This window comes from Nestor notabilis, unplaced genomic scaffold (genome assembly GCF_000696875.1).
Source record: "Nestor notabilis isolate BGI_N333 unplaced genomic scaffold, ASM69687v1 scaffold7647, whole genome shotgun sequence".
Lineage (NCBI taxonomy): Eukaryota > Metazoa > Chordata > Aves > Psittaciformes > Psittacidae > Nestor > Nestor notabilis.
Genome location: NW_009937793.1, coordinates 62,355 through 73,227, shown reverse-complemented (window position 1 = coordinate 73,227; position 10,873 = coordinate 62,355). Strand labels below are relative to the sequence as shown.

At 37.5% G+C, this 10,873-nt stretch overlaps 1 protein-coding gene across 2 annotated transcripts in view; it reads right to left on the bottom strand.

Annotated features, from left to right (window-relative positions):
• Positions 1–1,279: 1,279 nt before the first annotated feature.
• Positions 1,280–10,873, bottom strand: part of ATG5 (autophagy related 5) — a 71,619-nt gene continuing 62,025 nt past the window's right edge. For both annotated transcript variants that reach the window (XM_010019010.1, XM_010019009.1), the window contains one exon: positions 1,280–2,292. In XM_010019010.1, coding sequence (XP_010017312.1) covers positions 2,156–2,292 — 137 coding nt within the window. In that variant the 3' untranslated portion in view covers positions 1,280–2,155. The remainder of the gene's footprint in view (positions 2,293–10,873) is intronic.

The window sequence follows — 10,873 nt, the reverse complement described above, 5'->3', positions numbered from 1 at the left end:
AATAAAGACAGACTCAAACTTTGTTTTATTTTTTAATAAAGTTTAAATAGTTAAAATAAGAGAAAAGAGTATGCTTAATGCCAAGCTATTTCTTTGTTCCATGCTAGGCCTTAAAAGTTGGATTTACAGGCCATGAGAAGATGCTGGTGTAGAATATATTAAAATAGCCAGTGACTTACTCCAGCTTACCTTAAAATGAAAGAAACACAATCTTTACAGGTTTTTAAATGTACTGTCTCTTATCCTGATTTATGGAAAAATTATCCCGACTTTTTTAATATGAAGACTACAAAATATTTGCTTTATCCATTGGCAGGACCTTGAAATTCTCCAGAATATTTAGATGTCTCTGCCTAGGAAAGTTTATAAACGCCAATCCAACACTGTAACAAAAATTCCAAACAGCACTGGAAATTAGAATGACTCAACCAAATCATCCCACTATAAGAATATTGTATTTCAATTCTGCATAAACACAGATCAGCATGGTTTGGTTTGTTTTAAAAATTGTTCATGACCTGCAGAATACAGCATCGGTTTATTTCACCATTACCTTTTCCCTTCCGTTTCCTTAATGCTATTTCCTCATTTACATTTAAAACATTATCTGATTTGTCTACTAACTTTCTCTGCCCTTAAGACTTTTTTAAGCTTCAGTTCTATCCTCACCCAAGGAGATCCTTCCCATCTTGCTTCTTAAAGAAATTTCATTTGATTTTCAATTTTAGGTAAATATCTTGCCATAAAGGGAGCATAGAAACTAATGGGAACAACAATGGGAATTACCTGGACATTTGCAGGCCAAGACTTTGAGCATGAACTTCAACAATTACTATTTTTGAAAGAAAAATATCATGCTTTCTTTATATTTGATAATATGTCTACTATAAACAGAGTCTTGTGCCACCAACAGCCACAAACAGGAGACACAGTGATGTAGCACACAGTCTGATGAGTTCAGCTTAACACAAAAAAAATGGTAGGTTGCAGTAGCAGCTGCAATGGTAACAAACATTAAGAAACCAAAGCAATTCAATAACCTAAAAATACATCTGCTAAACTAAGGAAAAAATCTGTGCAATGAGATTAGAAGCCTCCAAATTTCAGCCTGATTGCTTGGGGACCACAAAAGAAAACTAAGCTCAGATGTAAGGAAGTACTAGTTTGGAAAAGCCTCAGCTTTCAAAAATTCAAGATTATTAAAAAGCAATACATCTGCTCATCATTCTATGATTTAATTGTTTTCTACTCTATGGGAATTAAACAGCAGGATACAATCTTTTGCGACATCCGTTTACTTTTTTTTTTAAACTTTTTAAACTAAATTAAGAAAATTCTTTTACAGAAAAAAAAAAAATTAGATGAGGACAAAGAAATGTCATGACAAATCCTGAGACAAATTATCCTACATCATTGCTAGTCTATGAAAACTGGTTTGAATAATAAACATACTGGAGCATTCAGTGACAGCATACAAATCAAAAGTATTTGTAAATTATTAAGTTGTGCATGTTTATAAATGACAAAACATGCTCACGGGTTTACTTTAAAATTTCTCACTGCTTGTTATCAAAGTTAAAAGATCATTTGCATACCAATACACATACTGTAAACATGAACTTCTCATTAAGGAAAGATGGGTTTACAGTAATTTGATCTTTTACAAAAAGCTATTGGTAACTGAATCTCTCCGTGTCTAACTTTCTAGAAAATTAAACCAATGTTTCCACTCTCAAAGTTGAAACACTACCGCTTTAGGAAACAGCCCTGTTTATTTGTTAATCAGAAATACAATCAAGTGGCATATTTCCATTTGCTCTACGGCTGACAGTTTCGGCTTCATTATATTTTACAAGAAAAGAGCAGACTTGCAGAGGTCCTGTAAATTCTTTCATATCGCAACTGATTTAATTACAGCGGTGAAGAAAAGCAGCGGTGATGCAAAGTAAGATCAGCCCAATTGCCCTTATCTGACAACAGGATCTCTCTTCCTGTTTGGCTTGCAGCAGTGGGGACTTCTTGTTTTGGTTCAGGTTTTTTTGTTTTTCTTTTTTTTCTGGTCAGGCTGCCTCTGTCAAGACTGACAGCAGCAAGAAGTTGACATGCCCTTGTAATTCCAGCTTGAGAATGATCCTCATACCAGTATAGCTGAGTTTCAATCAGTAGGTCGGGGAATGATACTAATGTGGAGAAAATTATCTGGATAGCTCATATGTTCACTTAGCCATTGTATGGGTGTCTCCAGCATTGGCTCAATTCCATGAATCATCACTTGAGTCTTCTGCTCTCCATCTAATTCAAAGAAAAAGAGAAACCACTAGTATACCATTAAAAGTTCACAGAAAGATTAAACATTTACTTACACTTAATTCAGAGTAGATTTAATTGGTGTTACACAGTTTAACATTCAACAGAACAAAAAGCAGGAAATACTGGTATGGAGAGAGCTGAGATTTCTACCATCTAAAACAGAAACTTTGAGTTAAAATTAATTCAAAGACAAAATCTGGGTTAAAATGACACTTAATGACAGTGACACCCTTCTTTATTAGTTGCAAGGGTTTGATCACAGCTTGGTGTCAATGCAGTTAAGGCATATACATCTTGCCCAGCTAACCACCATATGAAATTTACACAGATCATGCTTAACATTATAAGTACATTTGAGGAAGCTAAACAAGTTGTACTCTTAAGACTGTGATTTCCCGAAAGTGCTGGACTACGTGCTATATGTCACACATACAATACATGTAATATTCCTGAAGTAATTTTGCTTTCCTAAGAATAATCTACTTAAGTCACTAGCAATATTTCAGAGTTACTCAGAAGGCTGAACTGGCACCAGCCTTTTCTCACTTTGTTTCATCTCTTGGAAAGGCTATGTTAGCAAATGATTCCCAGTATGACAAGAATATTTTCTAAGAATATTTAAATTTTATTTATTTATACTTGTCCCGGAGGATGCAAGTACTTTGATCCTTTGACTCAAATGATGGGAACCAGCTAAAGCAACTGACATAACTGTCATAAGATGAACTAAAAAAAAACCCCAGAAAATGAAAATTTATTTCAGAGCCTTGAGATGAGAAAAGCATCTGAAATATGCTCCAAATAATGGTTTTAGGGGGGAGGGAAACAGTAGGCAATGACCTTTTACTGATTTTATACTATACTCTGTCATTGTCACATGGACCTACCACAGTGAAATCCACATTCAGCGCTCAAAAATATCACTGCCTTCTCCAACTGGCATTTTATGCCCCCTTCAACTGTTTATATTCCAGAAAAACCTCCTTGCTCCCCAAGAGTTGCACGGAAGAGAGCAGAATCTAGAAGTGAAGTGGCTCTTTCATTCAGCTACCCCCAGCTGTAGCATAATTCCTGTTCTATAAGATGAATAAAATTTTATTTGTTTGGTAACCAAAATGATTTGACAGCTGCCTGACGAAGTTTGTATTATATTATGGCTATCTATGCCCGCACAGGCGGAATTAGGCTAGGAAAAATCATCCTTGAATATGGTCCTGACTTTATGCTAATAATTCTTTCTGCAGAAGCAGACAGTTACGTTTGCCTAAAATAAAACATTATATATTACTTGTTACCTACATATGGTATCATATTCTGTACATAAATACATAAAATACATATATCGATATTAACACTTGATTAAATATATAAAGCTTGATTCTCTAAATGGCATAGTACATGCATTATTACACAAAACTAAGCATAAAAAATTGCTGGTTTCTGGTTTTATTGCAGACAGGTCAGAAGTATGCAGCACATCATTTAAAAACAAACTTCTGGCATTTCCAACCAAAGCAAGTATTTATCGGGCTGAAACATTACCAGTCAGATCGCCAAGAATATAAACTCAAAGAAAAGGTCTCTGAAACCAAGTTTTTACATTGAGAAGTTAGGGAACTTCTAAGCATTTTTATTCTTAAAGTAACTTCCAAATATATGTATTTAACACTCAAAAACTACCTATGGTTTTCCATAAACTGGCCACAGAGTTGGTGACTTTTTCACATTTCACAGTATTATTTAATTTTCAGAAACAACTAATTGCATACACAGACAGATGGCAGAATGCTGTTTCAGCATTAGTACTGTGCTAGCCACCTATCCATAGCTGACTCTTCTGGGCAAAAACTTGCACAAAACAGATGAAAAACTTTACCATCTCAGTATCATTTTCTTGTCATTGGAGGAAAGGCTTATGAAGGATAAATACTTTCTCTGGCTTTTCTTTTACTGTGTGACAGAACATTCTTGGATGTGTGCACTTGTCTGCACTAACTTGATGCCTCTTCTTAAAAATGAAATGAAGTTAATCTGGGTGTCCCCATTCCCTGCTGCCTACCCAGCTTTGTCCCTTTCTTATACAAATCTTTTATTCTGTTCTTCAGCAGACTGAGAAAGTCTCAGAGGTCAATGAAGAATTTACAGTTTAATTCAAGTCTAAATCTCTGCATTAGCATTGTTTTTACTTAAGAATTATCTCTAACAAAGAATGACTTCTCCTTAATTCCTTTTCCCCTTGAGGCTTGACTAAAGAGATCTTATCTACCAATTCCACATTTACTGTAGCCTTCTTTCACAAAATCCATTGTTTTTACCTTAGCATTCTTCCCCCCTTTTGTTACTAGGAACCATAAACTCTCACTTAAGTCACATTTACGAAGACTTTCCTCAAGTTCCATGTTTTCAGTAACTTCCCCATTTTGAATCAGACAGAGAGTCTCTTTCCTATAGATGGTCCCTCTGCTTTATGTAACAAAAACCTGTCAACAGCAAGTACACAAAAAAAAATTACTGGAAAATATTCTTGTTTTCCCAACAGCTGTTAAATTCTTATCCGTGATTGCCACCGTGATCTAGGTTTTGTATGATTTGCTAGCTATCATGAAAGCTTCATCCACCTGGTTTATAGATATAATAGATTAATACAATATTTTTCCTTCCATTACTAAGTTCATAGTCTTAAGAGCTGTATCTTATTTTGTATGCATCTTGACACACTAAGTGCTGTCGTGTTCTTCCCTACCCCATAGTCTGTGAAAACAAAATGTCTTTTTAGACTGATAAAATACCTCTGTAAGAGCGTGCAAGTGGCTGAACACAACATATATTTGAATGAGAGGCTTAATATTTAAATTACTTAATCACAAAGAAGTTTCATGTCATTCTATGCCACTGGACATATGAAAATTAGGCCAAATAACTGTTCGTCTATAGTACAAGGGGTCCAGACCTGACTATGTAATTATTGTCAATACCCGGTTTACAATATTCAGTGATGTAGTACAAAAAACACCACCACCAGGATTTCCTCAAAACCAAGAAGTTCAAATTTTTCAGTCACCTCAGTAACTATTTTTTTTTCCTTTTAAAATCATGATAGAACTGAGTTATATGTTAGTTATCATATGACCTAAAGATGGTTTCTTTTGCTTTCTTGCAAATTAATCTCAGGGAAAAGATGAAGTGGAAATATCAGAAATATAAGAGCAGAGCAATACCTGTTTTGTAGGAAGTTTTTATGATGTGTGTACATCATAACTACTTTCATCAGACTATTTTTATGTTACTGATATGATGTACAAGTGATAAATACTGTTTTGGCGTTTATGTCTCAAAACCAATTAAGTCATCTCCTATCAGAGTGGCTGTTGTAGGATTGTATTATTTTTCTTTGATTTCCTTGTGGAAATCCATCCAGTAACACAGAAGCCACTATAGTCCCCAAAAGTCTCTAGTGGCAAGTGAAAAGCAAAGATTATAAAGGATTTTGGTAAAACTTAATGGAGAATGGACTGACAGCAGCCCTGAGGAGAAGGACTTGGGGGTGTTGGTTGATGAGAAGCTCAACATGACCCAGCAATGTGAATCTGCAGCCCAGAAAGCCAACTGTGTCCTGGGCTGCATCAAAAAGAATGTGGTCAGCAGATCAAGGGAGGTGATTCTCCCCCTGTACTCCACTCCCATGAGACCCCACCTGGAGCACTGCGTTCAGCTCTGGGGCCCCCAACACAACAGGGATGTGAACCTGTTGGAGCAAGTCCAGAGGAGGGCCACAAAGATGATCAGAGGGCTGCAGCACCTCTCCTATAAAGACAGGCTGAGAGGGTTGAGCTTGTTCAGCCTGGAGAAAAGAAGGCTCCAGGGAGACCTTAGAGCAGTCTTCCAGTACCTAACAGAGGCCTGCAAATAAGGTGGAGAGGGGCTTTTTACAAGAGCATGTAGTGACACGACATGGGGTAATGGCTTTAAACTGAAAGACAGTAGATTAAGATTAGGTATTAGGCAGAAAATCTTTACTGTGAGGGTGGTGAGACACTAGAACAGGTTGCCCCAAGAAGCTGTGGCTGCCCCACCCCGGCAGTGTACAAGGCCAGGTTGGATGGGACTTTGAGCAACCTGGTCTAGCAGAAGGTGTCCCTGTGCATAGGAGGGTGTTGGAACTCGATGGTCTTTAAGGTCCCTTTCAACCCAACCCATTCTATGATTAATACTCCATTTTCAGAAGGCAAATAACTATGCTTACATGTTGTGTACTAAGACATTTCTGAGGCATTTCAGATGACTTAATTTAGACCTTAACTCAGAGGCTTCAACACTTAAAGCAGGACCCTGACCCTGGCTAATAAATCATACTATGTAAAGTCAGAAGAGTTTTCCAACTCTATACAGAAAATGGACAGAGAAGCAGGCAACTCTGAAGTGAAAGGTTTAAGAAGAGCTCTGCTTCCCTATCATCTATAAGTTCAGGAACACACCACAGTGTTCCTGATTAGGAAACTACCACAAAGAAAGTACTGGCAAAGGACCTTCGTTTGCAGATAGGCATCTGCTGGAAGGAAGCAAGAGATTGTGGCTGTTGCATCTCAACAGAGTCCTTGAGGCACTGGCTCAAACCCTCCTCAACCTGAGGCATCTTGGGGCCCTCTTTTTCAGTCCCTCCTTTAAGGAGAATGCCCTAATTACTACAATATTTGCTGTGCCAATCTCAAACTTCCTCTAAAAATCCTTTATGTTCAAGAATCAATGAGACACAGAAAGAACAGAGAAGAGAAAACCTGTAGTCTTCAGAGAAGGTAGTAAAATATGCAATGTCATGCTATCACATGGTAAGTTTTCCTGTTTCCTTTAGCTATATAAGTTATGGATTGCAAAGTAAACCACTCAATATTAGGAAACAAAATAATGTAATTACCTTACTCACTATCAATTCAGATTGTTAGACATATGCTGATGCAATCTAAATACACTTTTCTACTGAATTATCTTTTAATTTAGAGAGGAAGAATTAAAGATGGAGGGAAAAGAAAAGATTGTTTTAAAGAAAGATTCAAGTACCTAAGAGCAGAATAGTGAAAAGGCACTACTTCTGGTAAGGGTACATATTCAGTCATTTTTCACTTTGATTAGCACCACAATGCTCACCAATGCTGCAGCTACATACTCCCTTTCACCCACACAAGATGAGCTTCTCTATCCAGACTAAATCTGTGATGTACCACTTAAAATTCTTTAGTGGAATGAAATACCTCCCTTCTGATTTATGGCCTCCAGCAATCACCTGTTAGGGACATTTAGCTGGCTTAAATTCTTTTGCTGATAGACAATACAAGATATTCAGGATTTAGAAAAAATGGCCCCAGAGTACTTCAATCAGAGTCTTTCCTATGCACGTCCTCTGCATAGCAAGTCCTAGAACCTGCCTGTAGGCATCAAAATGGATAAGAGAGAAACCACACCAAAAGCACAACTTACAAAGTTGGCTTTAAAACCCTAAAAAGGGAAATAAAAGCCTTTATTTCCAACCCAGGAACAAACAATGCACTTCTTGCATGATAGAGGGCCACAAAACTGTATTGGACAAGGATAATAAAAATCATAAGGAATAAATGTAAACATTTGCTTGCTTATCTTCAGAATATATCATATGTTGAGGACTAGATGACACTAAAGGTATTCCTGACAACCTTTTGAGGCTGTGGTACAGCTGCTTTCCTTTACACCTCTCCAGCAACTCAGATTATCAGGTAGGCGAACCTTTAGGTGCATATACCTTGAAGCAGGCAGAGCACTCCTTGACTGTGTGTGCTCAGCAGCCAATATCTCAGACATCTCTGAATCTGAAGAGACATAGCAATGTCTTCACAGGAAAGCTATTAATCTATCTCCTTAGGATATCCTAGAAAATTACTTACAGATGCATAGCTTCAGTAATGTACTTCATGTGTAGATGCAACCAAGTTCGTTACTGACAGATATTGCTGACTCAATTTTTAAAGCCTAAAGCAAAAGCTGGGTGGGGATAAATCCCTGGCAAGCAAAGGTGAAAATTTCCTTCTTGAAGGCTAGACTTCTGGTATAGCACAGAGGAACACACATAAAACTATGGACAATTATTTACAAAAGACTGCACAATGTTAGCAAGCAAATTCAAAGACTATATTCTAACCTGTAACCACAGGTGGTAAGAAAGAACTGGACAGCGGCTTCCCCTCTCTAGGCACCTCAGGTTGCATATTCTAGGACATACAGAGAAGAGGCAGCCCCAGACAAGTCTCATAGTCTAAAGAAGATGTCCTCCAGCAGATTCTGCACCAGTAGTAGAATATAAATAAACAAATACTTTATGAACATACTTTGCTTCTTGCACTTTCATGTAGGTAACGTCTCTAAAAAACCCCAAACCCTTGTTTGTCAGTAATGGTTCAATTTGATACAGGGATATAAAGATCTTTCAAATGCTAGCGCTGAAACTAGCACTGGACACCATTTACCACAAAACGAGCTTCACAATTATTTTCATTTCATGTACCACAAAAGAAAAAAATCACATTTTTTGTGGTACATGAAATATCCATAAACTTCACAGGTAGCTGTGCCTGGGATTGCCCTGACCCAGGTGTAGAACTTTGCACTTTGCTTTGTTGAACTTCATAAGGTTGGCATGGGCCCACCTCTCAAGCGTGTCCAGGTCCCTCTGGATGGCATCCCTTCCCTCCAGCGTATCAACCGAGCCACACAGCTTGGTGTCGTCAGCAAACTTGCTGAGGGCGCCTCAATCCCACTGTTCATGTCACTGACAAAGATGTCGAACGGGATTGGTCCCAACACTGGCCCTTGAGGGACACCACTTGTTACTGGTCTCCAGTTAGACACTGAGCCAAAGTATAAAAGTCTCAGATAGAAAACTGAACTTGTATTTTAAAGAAATCTTACCTGCTCAGCTGAGTCCTAACAGGTACTCAATACGTATGCAATTTTATGGGAAGTAGATAAAAGTTGAGCTTGGTCAAATCTCTTGGTCAAATGACCACTTGCTCTTCAAAAGGGCTCAGTACAAATACTTCAGACAGTGAATACTTAAGTTGTCTTTACTGATACAAAATATTTTGTAGTTAAGAAACGATAACTCAAAGGTCAAAGGCTACTACACTTCTACTGAGCAGGGTTTTTTTAGTTACGTTTTTTAGAATAAGAATAAAATCTTAGTATGAGTTTCCAGAAGCTTCGCACTAGCCTGTTTCAGCCATCATATCCCAGGCTTTCCACACTTTTCTGTGAATTCCTCCCTACTACAAAAAGAATCCTGCTCATGACAGTAGTAGGCTCCATTGCTAGAAGTGACTCATTTTCCATAGCAATCTTGGGATACTTTTTGCCTCACTTTAATAGCACATAAACAACCAAAATCCTTACTCCTTTCCTCTCCCCTAATTTGGAACAATTATGAGTTTAAACAGAAACACAGATGATACACTGGATCACAATCTGCAAGATACACTATTCAGTATCCTTTTACCTAGAGTAAGAACATACAAAAAGTTCTGCAAAGCTGCCTCTGAGAGAGCCTAGCCACAACAAAAGGTTCATCTGACCTCAGAAATTTAGAGACTGATTATGTGACACGAAAGCACAGGACTGACTTTCCTTCCTGCCTACATACCCTGACAGCCCTAAGGAAAACTGATGCTGATTTCAGGTGAAGAACTCGCACACAGAAATACTTGGACAGTGTATCATTCAGAACAAGTCTTTTTCCTCTAAACAATTCTGTATCTGGAACAAACATTGTTCCAAACACAATATGTGGTTTGGAGAATAGGAACTTCAATTCCTGGATATAATCCAAATGCCCAATATGAATATAAATATACAGTCAGGTAGATCTGGTCAACTGGTAGCAACAAGAGAATCTCTCTCGTTTTAACCATTGGTAATAACATGAGTTCAATTGCTGAAACTGAAGGTCACAATTTTTCTAAATACATGTTCTCAGCTCTGGGTATGCTCGGTATCTACACAGTTATCCCTAGGAACTCTTAACTGTGACAAGTTTCTGGCCTCAAAGACAAGTAAAGGTAAATAAAATCCACAACTTTGTATTTTGCTAAAAGATCTCTTTTAAAAGAGATGTTATTTTTTATTAACTGAACAACTTGTTACAGATAACAGAACAAGAGCGCTTAACCTATCTTTTCTAACTTGTTATTTTGATTTTTAAAAATTCTTCTCAAAAATAAACAGTTCAAAACATCAGTCTCTCTCCATTCTAGAGTGTTTTGTCATTCCTATTATGTGTCTCGATTTCACCCTTATAACACCTTGATGTCATCTTACGAGACCCCCTCATAAGGACTACCGTTTCTTAGTCCAAAATGCTATGACAGAACTAGACCTGTATCAACCTTGGTGAACTCTCTTCTTGCAGACTACTTGACCACAAATGCCAGGCAAGCTATCACAAATATTTCTCCATTGTGACACTGTAATGAAGTCCACATTCACTGATTTAGCTTTAATTACTGCTGTATTTCTTTACACGGTTTTAACACAGGCAGTTGGCTGA